This window comes from Oratosquilla oratoria, chromosome 8 (assembly GCF_046742065.1).
Source record: "Oratosquilla oratoria isolate Oo_2021 chromosome 8, ASM4674206v1, whole genome shotgun sequence".
Lineage (NCBI taxonomy): Eukaryota > Metazoa > Arthropoda > Malacostraca > Stomatopoda > Squillidae > Oratosquilla > Oratosquilla oratoria.
Genome location: NC_134784.1, coordinates 59,957,127 through 59,981,482, shown reverse-complemented (window position 1 = coordinate 59,981,482; position 24,356 = coordinate 59,957,127). Strand labels below are relative to the sequence as shown.

General features: G+C 43.2%; 1 protein-coding gene across 1 annotated transcript in view; it reads right to left on the bottom strand.

Moving 5' to 3' along the window:
• nesd (SHC binding and spindle associated nessun dorma) overlaps nucleotides 1-24,356 on the bottom strand; it is a 140,081-nt gene that overhangs the window by 6,453 nt on the left and 109,272 nt on the right. Inside the window, exon 10 of the mRNA XM_076189292.1 lies at nucleotides 1,118-1,406. Within this exon, the coding sequence (XP_076045407.1) occupies nucleotides 1,118-1,406 (289 nt within the window). The remainder of the gene's footprint in view (nucleotides 1-1,117; nucleotides 1,407-24,356) is intronic.

The window sequence follows — 24,356 nt, the reverse complement described above, 5'->3', positions numbered from 1 at the left end:
GAGACTTGGAATGTAAAGGAGGTAGAAAGAAGACATTTAAATGTGTTTGAGGTGAAGTGCTTCAGAAGTATGGTGGGGATTATGAGGATGGATGGAGTGAGAAACGAGGAAGTGAGACAGAGAGCGGGGGAAAAAGGGAGCTGGCAGATAGAGTTGATCATGAATACTGGAATGGTTTGGGCATATGGAAAGAATGTATGGAGAATGACTGGCAAAAAGAGTGTGGAAGGCAGATGTGGATGGAGTGAACTTGAGGGGAAGACTGAGAATGAGATGTATGGTGAAGGGAGCCCTGGGTAAAAAGGGAAAGTCCATTCAGCAAAAAAGGGTGACAGTAAGAGATAGATGCGAGTGGAGCATGGATGTGAATGGATGATAAATTGATGCAGCCCAAATATATTTCTCCTTGTCTCCTCTATTCATTTGTGAAAGGATAAAGAGGGAGGGTCAATATATAAATGAAGCAGTGAGGGTAAACCAGCTTCAGTTATCAGGCCCTGCTATGGAGGTGTTGTGTCTTGCTGCACTGGTTCTGACCTAGGCAGCAGGCAAGGGGCAGTTTCATGAGGAACTAAGATAAGAAGGAAAACAAATTGGTTTTTGATGGGTGGGTGGATGTATGACTTGCTGGCGACCTCCTTTATAAGGGAGAAGAAGCTTTTTGGTATATAGACAAATATATTTTGTTTTAACTGCAGTATGAATGAAACATTTGGGGGGAGTGGAGAGTGGTTGTGTGTGGATGATATTTTGATGTAGCACAAAGGGGTATTTCTCCCTCTTCTCTAATTTCCACATGAGGGGATGGGGGGGGGGTTGCTGTGTAAGTGAAGCAGCCTTGCTGTGTCTTGCTGCATTACTTCTGACCCAGGTAGTGGGTCAGAAGTAATGCTCCACAAGGAGCTAAGATAAGAAGGAAACAAGGGTAGTGGACAGGAGTGGAGTGAGTGGGAGAGGGTGCATGCCTTTCACTTGGCTACCTCCCTTATAAGGGGGAAGAAATTCTTAGTATACAGATAAATAAAAGAAACACAGTTTATCAAAACTAACCACCCCTTCCAAAATATCATTATTAACACACACACAAATCCACACTATAAACAAAAATATCCCATACCATTTGAGAAGCTCTTGATCTGGAATGGTACTGAAATTAGAGGTATCTGCATCTTGATTCTGCATGAAACATATTGCATGTTTAGAGTTTACAGAGAAACTACACAACTCTAATTTTATCTGAGTGTATTCTTCCACAGTAAGGGCACTTGAACAGCTCAAGATGTTTGTTTGTGAAAGCTTTGCTTGACTCTTGCCCCTTGCATCGAATCCACACTTGCACAGTTTGATTGTACATCCCGTTATTTCAGCTTGACTGTCACCAAGTAGCACAATGCCACCTTTACCTCCTGAAAAAAAGGGGGGGAAAATAAATAATGATAATAATACATGTGTATAACAAGGGCTTTTTCCCCTTTACAAGGGAGGAAGTCAAAGTCAAAATGCATAATTCCATTCCCACCCACTTCATCCCCACCCATTCCACTACCATTCACCACCCTTCCTTTTTTTTTTCTTGGTTCCTGCATTTCACCCATTGCCCTGGGTCAGAAGCACTGCAGCAAGATGCAGCACATCCACAGCAAGGCTGCTTCATTTAATCGATGACCCCCCTCCCTCTCTGTTCCCTCATGCAGAAAAAGAGAAGACATAGAGAAATCCTCCAAGCTGCATCAAAATAGCATTCACAGATACCCAGTCCCTAACCCCCCATCCCCCATCCACCCCTTCCATGCATCACAGCATTACCCATACACAACCATTCTCCACTCACTCCTATCTTCTGTCTTCTCCCTTACTTCCTCAATGGACATCCCCCTCTTTTCCAGTAATTAAAATAAGTGAATAAAAAAACACAATAACAGCATTAATATGAAATGAATCAGTTGAGACCAATGACAGGTACCTGCATGTGGCACTCCAACAAGATAGACAACAAAGCTGACCCTTTTCAAAACCTGTTAACCCCCTTACCTCCATCAACAGGTGCACCCCTAAAGGGCTGACACTCATTTTCCGGACTGCGCCCAAGATAAAATAAAATTCAACTGTATTTCATACACTTTTTCACAAATGGTGAACTATCATCTGGCAACTGGTCCCCTCCTACCACAACAGTGAAGTTTCTTCATAGAGAGATCTATGGGAGGTTCTGAGTACCATTGCCAGCCACTGTGAGGCTGTGGGTCTTCTTAGTAAAAATCAATGCAATAATTGATTAATAAAGATTAATCAGTCCCAGTATCTACAGGGTGTGTATGGTAACTGTTTCATTGTTTCAGGGACATGGTGTGGAAAGACATGGGCAACCACACCACTCAAAACAAAAGTAACTGATCAGTATATGTCGAGACTGTCCCAACAACACCTTGCATCCATGGAGAGTTTTACATTTCCTCATCTATGGAAAAGGCAAGTGGTACTTATGTTAATTTCTGCTGGACACAATAGCAGCAAGATCTCAGAACTGCTAAAAGTGACCGAACAGTTTGTCAGGACCATCAGGAGGGAGTTGATTTCTTCTGACTACCATTATGAAGGTATTGCTGAGAGGAAACATCATTCTCAATGATCAGACACCATTAGGGATGCTGAATTTGTCACTCAATTGCAAGCCATGGTTGATGAAGACCCCAGCCGGTCCATGAGGTCCATTACCAGAGCTGCATGTGTCTGAGGGCACCATAAGGAAGTGTTTGCATGAAGATGATACAAGTCATACAAGATGTGTAAGGGTTAACCACTCTCCGCAAAGTTGCAGGAGAACCTCTTCAAGAAGAACAAGATGCTCAACAAACTGAAGCACCCTCTAGTTCTTTTCAGATGAGAAGAACTTCTGCCAGGACCAGACCCACAACTCTCAAACTAACAGGTGGTTGACTGTCTGTCCCAAGGATGTGTCAAGTCACGAAAACCAAGTTTCTGCAACTATCATGGTGTTTGGGGTAGTCTGCAGCAAGGGCCAAGTCATGCCCCCATTCTTCTTTTCCCAGGGGCTCAGGGTGAGCACTGAAGTGTACATTGACATCTTACAAACCCATGTGAAGCTGTGGATTGAGGAAATAGCTGCTGGTAGACCCTATGTGTGGCAACAGGACTTGGCACCATGCCACACCTCTAGAAAATCTTAGAAATGGCTCTGACAATTTCTTTGACACTGTTGCCCCTGATGTGTGGCCCTCTAACTCACCTGACCTACCCTATGGACTATTGTATGGGGTGCAGTTGAACAAGAAACTGCACCCCATGCAAGAGTAAAGATGATCTGATCAGTTGGATCAAGGTTATCTTTGCCAATCTCTCTGAGGAGGTCATGAAGAAGGCCTGTGCCAGGTTTCAAGGGCATGTTAAGGATGTCATTGATGCCAACAGGATGAAAATCCAACCTTGAATGCAACACAATCACATGCTAAGAAATGTTTCTTCTGTGGAGGGGCTTTTCACCCTAGGAGATTGTGCAAGGCAAGGGATGCAGAGTGCACCAAGTGTGGGAGGATGGGACACTTCACTTGGGTATGTCAGTCATCATCAAAGCCTGGACAATGAAGTAGTAAGCTGAAAATGTCGTCCACACCCATTATTGTATTAGTGACTACAAAACTTAGGAACATCTCTCAAGTAGTTGCAAAGATTCTTCTAGATAACAAGGTGTCAGTGGAAGTGCTGATTGACACTGGGAGTTCACAGAACTTTATTTGACCTGAAGTTGTGCAGTCAGCTGGCCTGAGAGTGCTGCCTGCTTCTGGAACAGTTTCCCTGGCCTCTGCTCTACAGACTACTGAGATATGTGGACGCTCTTGGGTCAGTCTAACTGTAAACGACAAGTACGAGAATGTACAGCTGTATGTCATGGATGACTTGGGTTCGCCTGTTCTGCTGGGCCACGATTTTGGATCTATGCAGTTTAGCAGTTGCCGTAGTCAATCCTCCAACTGTGTTTGGGAATTTGCTATCCGAGTGTTGACCTATACAAATCAGATCACATTGCTACAATGAAAATTGTAAATTCATCAAAGATGAGGCAGAGCGTCTCCTACAGAAAGGGGTGACTGTTCCTAGCCAAAGCCCCTGGCGAGCCCACGTTGTGGTTGTGAAGAGTGGAAACAAAAGGAGATTGGCCATGGATTACTCCCAAACAATCAATTGTTTCATAAATCTGAATGCCTACCCCATGCCAACAATATCTGAGATGGTAGAGAAAATTTCAAAATATAGCTACTTTAGCTCTATTGACCTCAAGTCAGCCTATCACCAGATACCTCTGAAGCCTGAAGAGAGGATGTATACTGCCTTTGGGGTGGATGGACAACTTTCTGAATTTACACTCCTATCTGATCTGCTTCTACTTGAGATTGATAGATATAATATAAGAGAGATAGTTGGGCAGACTGTGCCTTTCTGGACCTACATAAGGCATTTGATAAGGTACCACACAAGAAACTAATAAGGAATATAGAGTCAATAGGTGGGATCAGAGGAAAATTATTGGAATGGATGAAAGACTTCCTGACTGGGAGGAAAATGAGAATAGTAATTAGAGATAAATTCTCAAACTGGGAAGAAATGATAAGTGGTGTAATGCAGGGATCAGTACTGGCCCAAATCATGTTTGCCATATACATAAATGACATGAAAAAAGGAGTAGAGTGTTGTATGAATTTCTTTGCAGACGACACAAAAATACTAAAGAAAGTAAGAACGGAGGAGGACTGCAACTCATTACAACAAGACTTGGACAAGATTTGGACTCAAAAGTGGGAAGTGAAATTCAATATAAAAAATGTAGTATAATGGAATTTGGAAAAAGTAAAAACAGAATATCGAGAGATTATAAAATTGGTGCAGAAGAGGTAAAAAAAGTAAACTCGGAAAAAGACCTTAGAGTGATGCTCAGCAAAGACATGACACCGGACAAACATAGTAATAAAATAGTCAGAGAAACCTACTATTTATTGATGTCAATAAAAGTGGCATTTGTCTAATTGGATGAGGAAATGATGAATTTTTTTAAACTACACTAATAAGACCAAAACTTAGTACATACCAACACTATGGACACCCTGTACCAAAAAGAATATAAAGAAATTAGAAAAGAATACTGCCACCAAGTATTTCCACTTGGATCGTAAGGTGAGAAAAAAGGGACGGGGATTGGGACCAGGCATCCTTCTCCCTGTAGCCCCAAAGGGGACATTCCTAAAAAAAGTAAAGGCATAAGAGGGTTTAGGAGTTTTCCAACCAGCACCCTAAGGTTTGGGTCTTTTAATGTGCATGGATGTGGTATAGATGAAAGTAAAAGGGAAGAGATAGGTAGTATGTTTGTGAGAAGAAAGATGGATGTGTTGGCTTTGAGTGAATCTAAGTTGAGAGGGAAGGGCGAGTGTGAATTTAGGAGTGTAATTGGGAGGTTATCAGGAGTGAAGAGAGGGCAAGGGAGAGAAGGGGTGGCTATACTAGTAAGTGAAGAGAAAGATAAACGTGTAGTGGGGTGGAAGGTGGTTTCCTTGAGAATAATGTGGATGAAGGTGAAATTGGGAAAGGAGATGTGGGTTTTTGTAAGTGCATATGAGCCTGGTAGTGAGAAGAGTGTAGAGGAAAGGGAGGCTTTTTGGATAGATTTAAATGAGTGCATAGAGGGATTAGGGAGGAACGTCAATGTAGTAGTACTGGGAGACCTTAATGCTAGAGTAGGAAATGAACCAATTGACAGAGTGGTTGGGAAATGTGGAGTTCCAGGAAAGAATCGTAGTGGAGAGTTGATGGTGGAGATGTGTCTAGAGAGTTGATGATGGCAAATACAGTGTTTTGGAAGAAAGTCAAGCATAAGTACACATAGGAGAGGTTGGTGGATGGCAGGGTGGTTGAATATTAATGGACTATGTAGTGGTAGATAGGAGTATAATGAGAAGAGTTAACGCCTTCCATACGGTGCCACATACGTAGGCGTCATGAGGAGCAAGTGGATACGCGAGGCTGCCATATCGGCGTCTTGATTATATTTATTGTAGTTGCCCCTCCGTAATGACATACTCTCTAAACTGTCTGTAATCACATTTTCTATGGTTATCAAAATTCACGGGTGAAAGAGAGAACGATCGATATAAGCGGTGACTATATTTTATGATGCGAGTATTATTATGACACGTCGTACGGCTGGCATCGGCTGCTGCCCGCGAGATTTAAGGCCCATACTGAAGAGGTTAAGGATGTACATGTGCTAAGGGGAGAGGGTGGGGGAATATCAGATCATTTTTTGGAAGGTAAGTTGAAAGGGAGGATAGATGAGGAAAGAGAAAAAGGACAAAAGGTGGGGAGGTGCTTGGAGTGAACTCTTTAAATGAAAAGGAGTACAAGAAGAAGTTCAAGGAGGAGTGGGAGGGAGTGAAGGATAGAGTAGAGCTAGGAGTGGAGGAGGAATGGGGATGATTCAAGGAGGGAGTCACAGTGTGTAAAGATGGTGTGTGGAACAAAAAGGACAGGAGGAAATAGAAGGAAGGGTAGTGAATGGTGGGATGAGGAAACAAAGAAGGTTGTAGAAGAGAAGAAGCGAGCTTTCACAGATTGGTTACAAAATAGGATGAGGGAGTCATATGAGAGGTACAAAGAAAAGAGAAGTAAAGCAAAAGGTAAAGGACATAAAGAGGAGAGCAGATGTAAAATGGGGTAAGAGTATGACAGAAAATTTTGAAAGTAATAAAAAGATGTTTTGGAAAGAAATTAAGAGAGGAAGAGGAGGTGAATCAAGTAGAGAAGAAAAGGTAAAAGGTGCAGATGGAGTGATGATAATGGAAGAGAAGGCAGTGAGGGGAAGATGGGCATAGTATTTTAGGGAGTTGCTAAATGTGAAGGAGGATAGGGAGGGAAAGATAGTTGCAGTGGGAAGTGCTAAGAAAATGACCGTGATGAGTGAGGAGAATGGAGGAGAAATATAGAAGGATGAAGTGAAAGCAGCTGTTAAGATGATGAGAGCAGGTAAGGCACCTGGTCTGGATGGATGCCATGCAGAATGTCTAAAAAAAAAAGGAAGTACAGTGATGGTGGACTGGCTGGTGAGGTTATTCAATGTTTGCTGGAGAGAGGGTAGAGTGCCGGAGGACTAGAGGAGTGCCTGTATAGTTCCACTTTACAAGGGAAAAGGGGACAAGTGTGAGTGTAGTAGTTTCAGAGGGATTAGCTTGATAAGTGTAGTTAAGAAGGTCATATGGGAGGATCTTGATTGAAAGGATTAGGAGAGGAACAGAGGGAGTAATTGGTGAGGAACAGTGTGGATTTAGGACAGTTAGAGGTTGTTTAGATCAGATTTTTGTGGTAAGACAGATATATGAGAAAGCTATAGGAAAAGGCAAGGATGTTTTTGGGCTTTTATGGATCTGGAAAAAGCTTATGACAGGGTAGACAGGAGGGCACTGTGGGAGGTTCTGCAGATATATGGGATAGGAGGAAAGCTTGTAGTAGCTGTCAAGAGTTTTTACGAGAGTAGTAGAGCATGTGTCAGAATTAGAAATGGAGAGAGTGAGTGGTTCAAGGTAAAGGTGGGACTTCGTCAAGGATGGGTTATGTCGCCCTGGCTGTTCAACTTATACATGGATGGGGTAGTGCGAGAGGTAAATGCAAGGGTGGTGGGACAGTGATTGGAGATATTTAAAGAAAACGGAGAAAAGTGGGTGGTGAGCCACCTGTTGTTTGCAGATGACACTGCGCTTGTAGCAGGATCAGAGGAGGGATTGAGGAAGTTGGTGACAGAGTTTAGGAGTGTGTGAAAGAAGAAAGTTGAAGATACATGTGGGTAAAAGTGAGGTGATGATATGTACAAGGGGTGACAGTGGCAGCAGACTGGAAGTGAGCATTAAGGGAGAGCGACTGGAGGAAGTGGATAGTTTTAGATACTTGGGTGCAAATGTGGCAGGAAAAGGTGGTGTGAAGGCGTAGGTAGAATGTAGATTGAGAGAAGTGAGTAAATGCCTTGGTGGATTAAAAACTGTAATAAGGAATATATATTTGGGAATGGAGGCTAAGAGGAGACTGTATGAAGGAGTGATTGTGCCAACAGCATTGTATGAGGCAGAAACATTGAACATAAGAGAGGAAGAGAGGGGTTTCAGTGTGTTTGAGATGAGATGTCTGAGAAGTATGATGGGGGTTACTAGGCTGGATAGTGAGAAATGAGGAGGTGAGGAGAACAGGGGTGGTAAGGGAGTTGGGAGATGGGGTTGATGAAACAGTATTAGGATGGTTTGGACACATGGAAAGAATAAGTGAAGAAAGACTAGTAAAAGAGGTATGGAAGGCAGATGTGGAGGGAGTGAATATGAGGGGGCGTCCTAGGATGAGATGGATGGATGGGGTGAAGGGGGCTTTGGGGAAGAGGGGAATGTCTGTTGAGGAAGGATGGGAGAGGACAGAAGACAGGGGTGAATGGAGAATAGTTGTATATGGATGATGTTGTGATGCATGAGGTGGAATGGGGGGTGAGGTAGTGTGAGAAAAAATTTGATGCAGCCTGAAGGGATTTCTCCCTGTCTTCTCCTTTTCTGCATGGGGGGGACAGAGAGGGGGGTTACCGATTTAATGAAGCAGCCTTGCTATGGATGTGCTGTGTCTTGCGACACTGCTTCTGACCCAGGGCAGTGGACAAGGTGCAGGGATGACCCAGGAGGTGCCAAGATAAGAGGGAGGGTGGAGGGGAGTGGAGTGTATTTAGGGATGGAATGGGTGGGAATGGATTTTATGCCTTTTTCTTTTTGGCTACCTCCCTTGTAAGGGGGAAAAAGCCTTGGTATATGTATGTACAAAGACTAACAACAAAACCGGCACCAACTCTTTCCAAAATGACATATGAACAAAGACTGTCCAAATTAGTTACCAACTCTGGAACAAAGAAGGGAAAGAGGAGACCTACTATCTATAGAATAATGAAAGGAATGGAAATCTTAGATAAGAATGATTTATTGAAATGGGACAATGGAAAAACAAGAGGACATGAGAAGAAACTAAAAAAAGATAATTACTGAAGAGATCTGGGAGGAAAAAAAAAAAAAAAAAAAAAAAAAACCACACACACAGAATGATAGATACCTGGAACAAATTAGACAAAGAAACAGTGTGTGCAAATACTATTCAAGATTTTAAGAGAAAACTTGATGCTGAAAGATACAAAGATGGGTCACCACATGCATAGCTCCTAGGTACATACATACATATACCAAGGCTTTTTTCCCCCTTTCAAGGGAGGTAGCCAAAAAGGGAAAGGCATAAAAACACTCCCACCCATTTCATCCCTAATACACTCCACACCCCTCCCACCCTCCCTCTCATCTGAGCACCTCCTGGATGACGGGTCATCCCTGCACCTTGCCCACCGCCCTGGGTCAGAAGCAGTGTCGCAAGACACAGCACATCCACAGCAAGGCCACTTCATTTAATCGGCGACCCCTCCTCTCCGTCCCCCCTTGCATATAAGGAGAGGACGGGGAGAAATCCCTTCGGGCTGCGTCAAAATTTACTCACACATACTACCCCACCCCCCCTCCCATTTCTCCTCATGCAATCACATCATCCATATACAACCATTCTCCACTCACCTCTGTCTTCCGTCCTCTCCCTTCCTTCCTCAACAGACATTCCCCTCTTCCCCAAAGCCCCCTTCACCCCATCCATCCACCTCATCCTAGGACATCCCCTCATGTTCACTCCCTCCACATCTGCCTTCCATACCTCTTTTACTAGTCTTTCTTCACTCATTCTTTCCATGTGTCCAAACCATCCCTATATTCTTTCATCAACCCTATCTCCCAGCTCCTTTTTCACTCCTGTTCTCCTCCTCACCTCCTCATTTCTCACTCTATCCAGCCTAGTAACCCCCACCATACTTCTCAGACACCTCATCTCAAACACATTCAAACTCCTTCTCTCTTCTTCTCTTATGTTCCACGTTTCTGCCCCATACAGTGCTGTTGGCACAATCACTCCTTCATACAGTCTCCTCTTCGCATCCATTCCTAAATGTCTATTCCTCATTACACTCTTTAATCCACCAAGGCATCTACAACTAGGTAAATATGATAGTGACAACATGCACAATTTGGTGCTCCTGGGAAATACGTTTTTTACATAACATTGCAACAGTGCTTCAATCATATGCCTAGTGTGATATAAATGGGAGGGAGAGTGTGGATACCCGGATTGGTTAATCACAATGTAAAAAGTGTGAAATTAAAGTAAAATGGAGGAAATTGTTGACAGGTCAGAAGATTCCCAAGATCTATTTGTTACAATCAAGTAAACAGATACACAGTTGGCTACTGGAGCAGGAACAAAACAGAATATAAATCTTGATTTTAGATTACCAAGAGGTATCAAAAGATTATTTGACAATGGCAATGAAGGTAATTTTTTGGGGTTCAGTGGGTATAAAAGAAGAGTTTTTAGTAGAATTATAGACATAGAGAGTGATATGAGAAATATGAACGATGCATGGAAGCATACATACATACATATACCAAGGCTTTTTCCCCCTTACAAGGGAGGTAGCCAAAAAGGAAAAGGCATAAAATCATTTCCACCCATCCCACCCCTGAATACACTCCACACCCCTCCACCCTCCCTTATCTTAGCACCTCATGGAAGCAGGAGAGAATAAAAAAAAGACCTATAGAAGACCAATAGACTTAAACAATGAAGTGGCTAACTTCAAGAAAGTGAACAATGAAATGAAAGAAGAGATTAGTGTACTAAAAGAATTGGCCGAGCTGAAAGGTGAAAATGAAAAGTTAAAAAATAATGAAAACACAAATAATGAGACCACATGGAAAGAGGCAGATGAAAAGATTAAAGCAATGACTATGGAAGTAGGAAAAAGCATATGAGAAAATGAATTACAACAATTTAGAAATGATTGGAAAAAAGACAAGAAGATCAGGTAATTTTTCAAGAAATAGTTCATCAACACAAGCAGAATAAGGCTGAAGATGCAGTTATCAAGGTAATTAAACAAAAAGAAAACTTAAGATACAGTAGATAAAAAAACATATATATATATATATATATATGAGTTAATGGTCTAAAGGAAAAACAATACCGGAATTGGTTCCGGAGAGAAAAAGAGGACAAACAATTGGCGAAAAAATGTTCTAAAAGTAGTACAGGAAGACGACCAAGAAATGGACAAGGAAATAGAGGAAGTGCATAGAATGGGTAAATATGCGGAAGGAAAAAGTCAACCAATAAAGATTAAATTAACCCCTTCAATACGGGCCACACCGCACGTCTGGCAGCTAATGCTGCCAGACGTGCGATGTTGCGTCATAATACTCGCATTATAAAAAATAAAGTCACTGCTCTATTGCTCGTTCTCTTTCAACCATGATTTTTGATAACCATAGAAAATATGATGAAGCCAGTTTACAGAGTATGGGGGTCATGCAGGTACGACTACAATAAATATAATCAAGACGCCAACGTCGGCATCCTCGTGTACCCACTTGCTCCTCATGACGCCTTCGTAGGCGTCACCGTATGGAAGGGGTTAAGGTCACAAGTGGCAGTGGAAGAACTCTTAACAAGAACAGGAAAATTTGCAAGAATCAATTATTATAAAAATATATGGATAAAAAGAGACATGAATGACAAGTAAAGAGAAAGAATTAGGGCATTAAAAAAATGAAGTTAAAGAAAAAACGAGAAGAGAATGGAGACCGAGACAATGCAGTTCTATTGGAGAGCGTTAGATATGAGACTGATAAAATGGCATACTCAAGAAAGAAGAAGGAAAGAAAAAAAAAAAATAATAAAAAAAAATAAGAGAATGACATGGAGGGTGCAGAAAATTAAAATTAGTATATACCAATATAAATGGATTGATTTCAGGATTGAACAAATTTAACGATTACCTATCAGAAGCTAAACCAGACATAATGGGAATTGTAGAGACAAAATCAAGACGTCCACTAGTACCAGGGTAGGACATGGATTATATAATTACTGACTTAGAAATAGAGACCCAAACCTTAGGGTGCTGGTCCAAAAACTCCCAGACCCTCTTATGCCTTCTCTTTTTTGTTTAGGAATGTCCCCTGTGGGGCTACAAGGAGAAGGATGCCTAGTCCCAATCCCTGTCCCTTTCTTCTCGCCTCTTATGATCCAAATGGGAATATTTGGTGGCAGTATTCTTTTCCCCCACCACAGAAAAAGAATACTCAGAGAAATGGTACAGGACAGCAACAAGGGGTTGGGGGACAGCATAATGGAGGGACAGTCGTAGTATAAAAGTGTCATCATTTCTCTATGAACAGAGTTTTCCTCTATCATAGACAAAATGATGTGTGGCTCTGGTCCGTAGGGGCGCCCCATATAGACCCTAAAGAATCAACTGCATGCTACTTTGCCACAATAACAAGCAGCCAATACCCCAGACATTATGAGAGGAAGAGGAGGCAAATTAAGTAGAGAAGAAAAGGTAAAAGGTGCAGATGGAGAGATGATAATGGAAGAGAAGGCAGTAAGGGGAAGATGGGCAGAATATTTTAGGGAGTTGCTAAATGTGAAGGAGGATAGGGAGGGAAAGATAGCTGCAGTGGGAAGTGCTAAGAAAATGACCGTGATGAGTGAGGAGAATTGAGGAGAAATAAGGAAGGATGAGGTGAAGGCAGTTGTTAAGATGATGAAAGCAGGTAAGGCACCTGGTCTGGATGGATGCCATGCAGAATGTCTGAAAAAGGGAGGTACAGTGATGGTGGACTGGCTGGTGAGGTTATTTAATGTTTGCTGGAGAGAGGGTAGAGTGCCGGAGGACTGGAGTAGTGCCTGTATAGTTCCTCTTTACAAGGGAAAAGGGGACAAGTGTGAATGTAGTAGTTTCAGAGGGATTAGCTTGTTAAGTGTAGTTGGGAAGGCTTATGGGAGGATCTTGATTGAGAGGATTAGGAGAGGAACAGAAGGAGTAATTGGTGAGGAACAGTGTGGATTTAGGGCAGGTAGAGGTTGTGTAGATCAGATTTTTGTGGTAAGACAGATATGTGAGAAAGCTATAGGAAAGGGGAAGGATGTTTTTTGGGGTTTTATGGATCTGGAAAAGGCTTATGATAGGGTAGACAGAAAGGCACTATGGGAGGTTATGCAGATATACGGGATAGGAGGAAAGCTTGTAGTAGCTGTCAAGAGTTTTTATGAGAGTAGTAGAGCTTGTGTCAGGATTGGAAATGGAGAGAGTGAGTGGTTCGAGGTAAAGGTGGGACTTCGTCAAGGATGGGTTATGTCACCCTGGCTGTTCAACTTATACATGGATGGGGGTGGTGCGAGAGGTAAATGCAAGGGTAGTGGGTCAGGGACTGGAGATGGTTAAAGAAAATGGAGAAAAGTGGGAGGTGAGCCACCTGTTGTTTGCAGACGACACTGCGCTTGTGGCAGGATCGGAGGAGGGATTGAAGAAGTTGGTGGCAGAGTTTGGGAGAGTATGTGATAGAAGAAAGCTAAAGATAAATGTGGGTAAAAGTAAGGTGATGAGATGTACAAGGGGTGAAAGTGGCAGTAGACTGGAAGTGAGCATTAAGGGAGAGCGACTGGAGGAAGTGGATAGTTTTAGATACTTGGGTGCAAATGTGGAAGGAAAAGGTGGAGTGAAGGTGGAGGTAGAATGTAGATTGAGAGAAGCAAGTAAATGCCTTGGTGGATTAAGGAGTATAATGAGGAATAGACATTTGGGAATGGATGCGAAGAGGAGACTGTATGAAGGAGTGATTGTGCCAACAGCACTGTATGGGGCAGAAACATGGAACATAAGAGAAGAAGAGAGAAGGAGTTTGAATGTGGTTCAGATGAGGTGTCTGAGAAGTATGATGGGGGTTACTAGGCTAGATAGAGCGAGAAATGAGGAGGTGAGGAGGAGAACAGGGATGGAAAAGGAGCTGGGAGATAGGGTTGATGAAAGAATATTAGGATGGTTTGGACACATGGAAAGAATGAGTGAAGAAAGACTAGTAAAAGAGGTATGGAAGGCAGATGTGGAGGGAGTGAACATGAGGGGACGTCCTAGGATGAGGTGGATGGATGGGGTGAAGGGGGCTTTGGGGAAGAGGGGAATGTCTATTGAGGAAGGACGGGAGAGGACAGAAGACAGGGGTGAAGGGAGAATGGTTGTATATGGATGATGCTGTGATTGCATGAGGTGAAATGGGCGGGGGGGATGGGGGGGGGGGTGAGGTAGTATGTGTGAGCAAAATTTTGACGCAGCCCGAAGGGATTTCTCCCCGATTTAATGAAGCGGCCTTGCTGTGGATGTGCTGTGTCTTGCGACACTGCTTCTGACCCAGGGCAGTGGACAAGGTGCAGGGATGACCCGTCATCCAGGAGGTGCTCAGATAAGAGGGAGGGTGGAAGGGTGCGGAGTGTATTCAGGGATGGAATGGGTGGAAATTATTTTATGCCTTTCCCTTTTTGGCTACCTCCCTTGTAAGGGGGAAAAAGCCTTGGTATATGTATGTAGAAATAGAGAGGAGAAACAAGGTGGAGGAGTCATGTTCCTGGTTAAGGAAAAACTTAAATGTGACAAAAGTGAACAGGGTAGAGATGATCATAATAACAGAAAATTTGCAGTGATTTATGTGCTCCCAAAAACAGAGTCTTGGAGAGAGAAAGATTACTTCAAAATGTTAGATATGAAATCTTCATTAAACAAGATGCTGATGGATGGAAGTAATGCAATACTCATGGATGATTTTAATTGCAAAGAGAGATGTTGAGAAGAGATGACTGTGAAAGGTGGAGAGGATCATTAGGGAAATTTATTACTCGACATTACCATGGAACATACAATGACACAATTTGTAAACAAAAAACACTAGATTTAGAAATAATGAAGAACCATCAAGACTAGATTTAATATTTACATCAGAACCTGAAATAGTAGACAAAATTGAATACAAGACACCAATAGCAAAGAGTGACCACATACTACTCGAGTTAGATTTAGAGGAGGATATATAAAAATATGTGAGAAATACAGAAATGGCACACTGTATGGTAAAACAGACTTTGAGAAACTAAAGAATCTTTTTTTGAAGCGAGCTGGGAAAAATTCTACAAAGAAACACAAATGGAAGAAAAATGGATGATTCTGATGAAGATCTATACAGGAGTGGAGAAATGTGTACCAAAGCAAAAACAGGAAAGAATGTACATTAAGTGCTGGTTTAATAGAAGGTGCAGTGAAGCAAAAGATAGAAGAGACAAAGCTCGGAAGAGATGGAGAAAAGACAGTAAACCTAAAAAGTGGCAATCATATGTTAATCAAAGGAATGAATATGTAAAAATATGCAGGGAAGAAAAATGTAACTATGAGAAAGACATACTAGAAAAGCGTAAGGATCAGCCAAAACTATTCTATAGATATGTAAATGGGAAACTTAAAAACAAACAGGAAATAGTGAAACTACACCGAGGGAACACAGAATACACAGAAAATGCTGCAATGGCAGAAGTTATGTGTAAACACTTCAAGTCTGTTTTCACTAGAGAAAAAATACAACAATGAGTTGAAGGGAGAGAATTACCCCCCCCCCCCCCAATAAAGGAAATAATAACACGGAAGGAAACAATGGATCAAACAAACCTTGGTCAGAAAATCACACAGCCTGGATGGAATAGCAAATTGGATATTAAAAGAATATAAAGAAGAACTAGCAGGCAAAATATACAATATAATAAGTTGTTTGCTTAAAGAAGGAAAAATGCCACAAGACTGGAAAAATGCTATTATCGTACCAATTTATAAAGGAGAAAATAAGAAAGACCAAATAAATTACAGACTGGTTTCCCTTACAAGCACAATAGCTAAAATCTGTGAAAAGGCTGTAAAAAGTAGATGGATAAAACATCTGGAGGATAACAATATACTGAATCTGAGACAATTCAGATTTAGAAAGGGAAAACTGTGAAACATTAATTTGATCTGCTTGTACTCAAGACAGATGTAATACAAGAAAGGGATAGATGGGCCAATTGTGCTTTCCTAGATCTATAAAAAGCTTTTGATAAAGTCCCTCCCAAAAAACAATTAAGAAAACTGGAAACCATAGGAGGAATACAAAGTAAACTGTAGGATATGTTGGGCAGCCGGGCCGGCAGCATGCCCACTGCGGGGGTCAGCTGACTCGGCTGACTCGGGTCTGCATTCGCCAGTTGGCGCCAAGCTTCAATAAAGACAAGAAGCCACTTGGCCTATTACTCATACCTGCTACATGGCGCAGTGATTTTAGGACCTACGACCGTGCACTATGACTGGCAGACCTCGTTACACATCCCAGACCCCACGGTCTAGCCGTCGGCCGACACAGACGCCTTCGTACCTGGCGCAAGCCCAGCAGTTGCTCCTGGCGCAGACGGAGGCAATCGCAGCGTTGCAACTCCAAGTGGCCACGTTACCCAGACATGGACCTTCAGCGCCTCGGACCTCAGCCCCTGAGAAGTGCGACCTGGGAACATCCACTGCGGCTTATCGGTCCTGGAGACGCTCTATGGAATGCTGGCTGGGGCTCAGCCACTTCCCACCGGCCGAGGCGGTGCTGCATATCCGCCTCCAGTGTACACCAGCATTACAGCGCTCCTTGGACTCCAAATACACCATGGATCAGTGGACGGCCCTTTCTACTGAAGAGGCTCTGGATGCTATCAGTCGTGTAGCTCTCCAGACAACCAACCAAGCAGCAGATTGGTGCAAGTTCTTCGCCACGACTCAAGGGCCTAGTGAGTCAATCTGTGAGTACTTTACACGCTCTACCCAATGTGCTGCAGACTGTGAGTTTAAGTGCCCCCACTGTGCAGGCAATCTGTCTGAGTACATGCTACTCCGGAAGCTAGTGTGTGTGGCTGGCCCAGATTTGCTGACAGCACTTGGTGTTAAGCCAGCCTCGCTTACGCGCCGAGGGAACCTGCGGGACGTGGCGAACCTGAGCCTGCAGCCTTCAGGCTCGTTCCCTTGTCGGGTGCAGTACGGCAGCAAGGCAACAGTGCAAGAGGTCTTCGTCATGAAGACGGCCACCCGATGCTACCTCTCTCTGCAGACATGCAGGGATCTCGGATTAGTACCCACGGACTTCCCGCACCACACCACTGTCGCAGGTGCGACAGTCTCCGATGTTGGCAACACTGCAACAGACAGCACACCGCCACGCCCAACTTCGCTCCCATTTCCCCCGCTGGAGGAAAATGTGCCCCGTCTGGAGGAGTGGCTTCTCTGTCACTTCTCAGGATCCACGTTTGACACGAACAGAAGCCCTCTGCGAGTGATGGCGGGTGAACCACACGTCATCCACTTGCTTCCGGAGGCTAAGCCATACACCTGCCACACACCAGCTTCGGTGCCGAGGCACTGGGAAGCGGAAGTCAAGAGACAACTGGACGAGGATGTCAGGATGGGGGTTCTGGAGCCAGTACCGGTAGGTGAAGCTACGGAGTGGTGCGCAAGGATGGTGGTCGTAGCCAAAAAGTCCGGCCAGCCAAGGCGCACAATCGACTTCCAGAAACTGAACGCTGCGTGCAGAAGAGAAACGCACCACACGTCTACACCTTTTGACATGGTATCCGGCATCCCGCGGCACAGCTTCAAGACCACTGCAGATGCGCACTGGGGCTTCCATCAAGTTGAGCTGCATGAGGAAAGCAGAAGACTCACAACCTTCATAACACCGTGGGGCCGCTACAGATACCGTAGAACCCCCATGGGCCACTGTGCTGCACCCGATGCATATACCAGGAGGTTCGATGATGCTATCGTGGGGATTCCAAGGAAAATAAAGTGTGTGGACGACACGTTAATGTTTGATGCCAGTGTGGAGGACGCCTTCTGGCATGTGTATGACTTTTTGGAGACCTGTGCCGCGAAAGGAGTGACCCTCAAGCCTGAAAAGTTTACCTTCTGCAGGAGGGAGGTGGATTTTGTGGGGTTCCATGTGGGCTGGGAAGAATACCACCCCACTGAGGAGAGGCTGGCTGCCATCAGACACTTTAACATGCCCGCAGAACCATCACTGACAGACATCCGCTCCTGGCATGGGTTCGTGAATCAGCTAGCACCCTTCCTTGCCACTGCCCCAGTCATGGAACCATTTCGCGAGTTGCTGAAAAAACCCCAAGGCAAGAAAGTGTATTGGGACGAGAACCTGCGAAAGAAATTCCAGCATGCTCAAGAGGTGGTCTGCAGCCTCGCTAAGGAGGGCCTCACATTTTATGATAAGAACAGACCCACTATTGTGATCACTGATTGGAGTAAGGTGGGCATAGGATTTGTGGTGCTGCAACAATATTGCCGTTGCTCGATGCAAGAAAGTCCGTACTGCTGCAAGAGTGGGTGGCGTCTCGCACTTTGTGGCAGCCGTCACCTCACACCTACTGAGGCTGGCTACGCACCGGTGGAGGACGAAGCATTAGCGGTCGCATGGTGTCTCCGCAAGGCCCGCCTCTTCCTGCTCGGGTGTCCAAACCTACTTATCATCACTGACCACCGCCCACTTGTCAAGCTCTTGGGTGACAGAGAGCTAAAGGACATCGTAAACCCAAGGTTGTTTGCTCTGAAGGAAAAAACGCTTCAGTTTAGATTCCAGATAAAGTACATCCCCGGAAAACGCAACTCCGCCGCGGACTTCCTGTCACGCTACCCAACATTGTGTGCAACACCAGACGTCATGGATGAGGAACAGGCTTGTTACATAGAAATGGCAGTGGCGTCTGCGACTGTTGCCGCACTTGCAGACGGAAATTGCGTTGTGCTTGACAATACAGCGGTGGTGAAGGCAGCTGCAGAGGACCCAGAGTACCAGCTGCTTCTGGCCAGAGTGACGGCGGGCGACTGGCATCCGCACCGTGCCCAAGAATTATCCTGTCTCCGTCAGTATTATGGAGTAAGAGACAGGCTGGCTATGTCACAAGGGCTGGTGACATATACATATGACCAGGGGCATGTCCGCCTTGTCATCCCAGTCTATCCGCCGGCACGTGACTGCTAATCTCCATGCTGGCCACCAGGGACTAGACGGGATGCTACGCAGGGCGAGGCAGTCAGTGTATTGGCCTGGCATGGAGGGCGACCTACAGCGCCATCGGGACGCCTGTGTTACCTGCAACGCTCACGCCCCATCTCTGGCAGCCGAGCCCCTCACTTTTACGCCCCCTCCTGAGTACCCGTTTCAGCACACGGTAGCAGACTTATGCCAACTTGATGGGCATGTATACATGGCTTACGCAGACAGGCTTACGGGGTGGCTTGAGCTGGCACACTTCCCTAACGGGGCTACTTCAGGCAAGCTGTCATCAGTATTCCGCCAGTACTTTCAGAGGTGGGGGGCACCAGAATCAGTCTCAACGGATGGCAGAACGAATCTCACCAGCGAAGAGATGTACGAATTCTTCAGGAGGTGGGGGGTGGAGCGGCGAGTCGCGTCCGCTCACTTCCCTCAGTCTAACGGCCGGGCTGAAGCAGCAGTGAAGTCTGCTAAGAGACTGCTGCGTGACAACACAGGCCCCGGGGGCGGCCTTGACGTGGACAAGGCGTCGGTGGCGCTGCTACAATATCTGAACACACACCCCTGCGTGGTGTAGACAAATCCCCGGCGCAGTTGGCTATGGGCAGGCAGTTGCGGGATGGTGTCCCAGTACACAGGCAGCATTACAAAGTGGATGTACTTTGGCAGCAGGCTTTGCGCGCAAGGGAACTCGAGGCAGCAAAACAGCAGGAAAATTGGATCGTAAAGCAAGGAACACCCAAGACCCTCCCTCCTCTGGTACCCGGCACCAAAGTGTGGGTGCAAAATCAGGCTACCAAAGTCTGGGATAAGCGAGGTGTGGTCACGGAGGTATGCCCATTCCGGAAGTACTCGGTGAAGATGGATGGCAGTGGACGTGTCACGTCACGCAACCGCAAGCATCTCCGCCCCGTCAGATGCCCCGTTACATCTACAACACCGACCCCCGCAAATCCCCTGCCGTCCTCGCCGCTGGTAGAGGCACCTGCTCCGCACCCTCAGCAACCACAGCCTGTGAACCGCCCTAAGAGATGTGTGAAACAGCCTTTGTGGCTGTCAGATTATGTAGTGGACTAGTGTTGATGTGAACTGTTCATGTGTAACTTGCTAAGTGTTGTGCAGTCATATATACTGTGTGAGAGGTGTATTCATTTTTGCCCCTCAGGCGTGTTGTAATTAAGCAATTTCTTTTGTTGTTTTGTTTCTTCCAGTGTACAATACGTTTCATAGTTATGTTTCTTGTACTACATGTACGTAGTACAACTTCTTTTGTTGTTTTGTTTCTTCCAGTGTACAACACGTTTCATATTTGTTTCTTGTACTACATGTACGTAGTACATTAACAGCTTGGGAGGGGGATGTAGGATATGTTGGGCAGCCGGGCCGGCAGCATGCCCACTGCGGGGGTCAGCTGACTCGGCTGACTCGGGTCTGCATTCGCCAGTTGGCGCCAAGCTTCAATAAAGACAAGAAGCCACTTGGCCTATTACTCATACCTGCTACATAAACTATTGAAATGGATGGAGGACTTTTTGCATGGAAGAAAAATGAGGGTAGTGCTCAGAGATAAGTCTTCTATTTTGGAAGAGGTAATTAGTGGAGTCTCAAGAGGATCAGTGCTGGCTCCAATAATGTTTGCCATTTATATAAATGACATGGATGAGGGAGTGGAATGTTACATGAGTTTCTTTGCAGATGATGCAAAACTGTTAAGAGTACTGAAATGGACTGCGACTTATTACAGAGAAATCTGAACAGGGTCTGGGAATGGAATCAGAAGTGGGAAGTGGAATTCAATATAAAAAATGTAGCATAATGGAGTTTGGGGAAAGTAAAAAAAAAAGAAAAAACACCTGGGAGTGATCATCACAAAAGATATGTCCCCTGACAAACATATAGACAAAATTGTTGGTGAAACCTACAACTTATTAAGATCAATAGAAATGGCTTTTACCTACTTGGATGAAGAAATGGTAAAGAAAATACTAGTCACATTGATAAGGCCTAAATTGGAGCATGCAGCAACACTATTGTCACCCAGTACAAAAAAAGAATATAAGGAAGATTAAGAGAATCCAGAGAGCAACTACAAAGATGGGTCTTCCTTGTTTCCTCCCTTATAAATTGGTACAATGTTTGCCTTCTTCCAGTCCTGTGGCACTTTTCCTTCTTTAAGTGAGAATCTAATTATATTGTATATTTTGTCTGTTAATTCTTCCATGCATTCTTTCAGTATCCAATTTGCAATTCTGTCTGGACCATGTGATTTTCTGACGTCAAGGGTTTTGATTTGGTCACTGATTTCCTTTCATGTTACAATTATTTCTTTCATTGAGGGGGATCTCTATTTCCTCACAGTTTGGTGAGTTTTCTATTGTATTTACCTAGTTGTATTATAAGGGAAGGGAGCTATGCTCATGGTGACTCGTCTTTGTATCTCTCAACATCAAGTTTTTTCTTAAAATCTTGAATAGTGTTTGCACACACTGTTTCTTTGTCCAATTTGTTCCTAGTATCTATCACTCTGTGTGGGAAGCAATTTTTTTTTTTTTTCAGATCTCTTCAGTAATTATATATTTTTTTTATTTTTATTATTATTTTTTGTGTCCTCTTGTTTTTCTGTTGTCCCATTTCAATAAGTAATTCTTATCTAAGATTTCCATTTCCTTCATAATTCTATAGATTAGGTCTCCTTTTTCCCTTCCTTGTTCCAAAGTTGGTAATTCTAATTTGGACAGTCTTTGTTCATATGTCATTTTGGAAAGAGTTGGTGCCAGCTTTGTTGTCACTCTTTGTATTCTTTCTAACTTCTTTATATTCTTTTTGGTACTGGGTGTCCATAGTGTTGCTGCATACTCAAATTTTGGTCTTATTAGTGTAGTTAATTTTTTTATTATAATTTCCTCGTCCAAATGGGCAAATGCCACTTTTATTGACCTCAATAAATTGTAGGTTTCTCCGACTATTTTATTAATATACTTATCTATCAAGTCTTTGCTGATCATCACTCCAAGGTCTTTTTCCGAGTTTACTTTTTTGACCTCTTCTGCACCAATTCTATAATCTCTCAATATTCTGTTTTTGCTTTTTCCAAATTCCATTATACAGACGCTCCTCTACTTACGTTCATTCGTTTTACGTTTTTTCGATTTTACGTTTGAACTGACTAAAAAAAAAAATTGTAAAAAAAAAAAAAAAAAAAAAAAAAATTGAGTGAATTTTTTAGTTTAGCACGCTCTCCGTAGTTCAAACGATACTTACGCATGATGCTGTGTCCATTGTTTACATGGCACAAACGACAGACTGAACGTGCCTTGCCTCCTCCTCCACCATCTCAATTTATGTTGCTTGAATTTAATTTATTTGAAATTAATGTTATTATTTTACAATGTTATGTGTATAATTAATGATTTAGGGGTGTTTTATAAGATACGGTAATAGAATTTATGAATGTATAGTACAGTAACAACTTACGTTCATTTTCAACTTACGTTCGGCCGTTCGGAACGTAACTAAAACGTAAGTTAAGGAGCGTCTGTACTACATTTCTTGATATTGAATTTCACTTCCCACTTTTGAGTCCATTTCCAGATCTTGTCCAAGTCTTGTTGTAATGAGTTGCGATCTTCCTCCGTTCTTACTTTCTTTAGTATTTTTGCGCTGTCTGCAAAGAAATTCATATAACACTACTCCCTCATCCATGTCATTTATGTATATAGCAAACATGATTGGGGCCAGTACTGATCCCTGTGGGACACCACTTATCATTTCTTCCCAATTTGAGAATTTATCTCTAATTACTACTCTCATTTTCCTCCCAGTCAGGAAGTCTTTCATCCATTCCAATAATTTTCCTCTGATGCCACCTATTGATTCTATCTTCCTTATTATTTTATCGTGTGGTGCCTTATCAAAAGCTTTTTTGTAGGTCCAGAAAGGCACAGTCTGCCCAACCACCTCTCTTGTATTATGTCTATTAATCTTGAGTAGAAGCAGATCAAGTTTGTTGTACATGATCTTCCTTGTCTGAATCCAAATTGATTTGGATTCAGCATAGTTTTTTCTTCCAAATGTTTAACCCACCTATTTTTGACAACCTTTTTGCAAATTTTTGCTACTGTGCTTGTCAGGGGGACCGGTCTGTAATTTGATGGGTCTTCCTTGTTTCCTCCCTTATAGATTAGTACAATGTTTGCCTTCTTCCAGTCCTGTGGCACTTTTCCTTTTTTAAGTGAGAATTTAATTATACTGTATATTTTGTCTGTTAATTCTTCCATGCATTCTTTCAGTATCCATTTTGCAATTCCGTCTAAACCATGTGATTTTCTGACGTCAAGGGTTCTCATTTGGTCACTGACTTCCTTTTGTGTTACAATTATTTCTTTCATTGAGGGGGACATCTATTTCCTCACAGTTAGGTGAGTTTTCTATTGTGAATACTGATTTGAAATGGTTGTTCATAATTTTAGCCATTTCCAGTTCTTCTGTATATTCATGTTTACCTTGGCACAGCTTTTCTATTTCTTGTTTGTTCTTCAGTTTGCCATTTACATACCTGTAAAATAGTTTGGGTTCTTCCTTGCATTTTTCTATTATTTTTTTCTCCATAGTTTCTCTTTTCATCTCTGCATATTTTTACATACTCATTTCTTAGTTTTAAGTACAATTGCCATTTGCTTGTTTTCTTGTCTGTTTTCCATTTCTTCCAAGCTTTGTCTCTTTTATCCTTAGCCTCACTACACCTTTTATTGTACCAGCTTTTTATGTATGTTCTTTCCATTTTTTGTTGTGGTACGTATTTATTTACTCCCTCATTGTAAATTTCTTTTAGTATGTTCCATTTCTCTTCCATCCCCGTTTCTTCATTTAGGAATTTTTCCCAGTACGCATTTCGAATGAATTTTTTGTTTCTCAACATTTGTTTTGTTGCACATTAGTCTTCCTATTCTATGTTTATCATTTCTGCTTTGATCCATTTGCTCTTTCAACTCAAATTCTACTATTACATGGTCACTCTTTCCTATCGGAGTTTTGTAATAAATTTTAACGACAATTTCAGGCTCTGTCGTATTAAGTCCAGCCTTGATGGTTCTTCACTACCTCTGTATCTGGTATTTTCCCTTATCCATTGAGTCATTGTGTATCCAATGGTCATGTCAAGCAGGACATTGCCCCATAGTTCCTCTCCACCCTTCACTGTCATTTCCTCCCAACATATTTCTTTTGAATTAAAGTCACCCATAATTACTGTATTTCCTCTGTCCTTCAGTATATTAGTTGATTTGTATT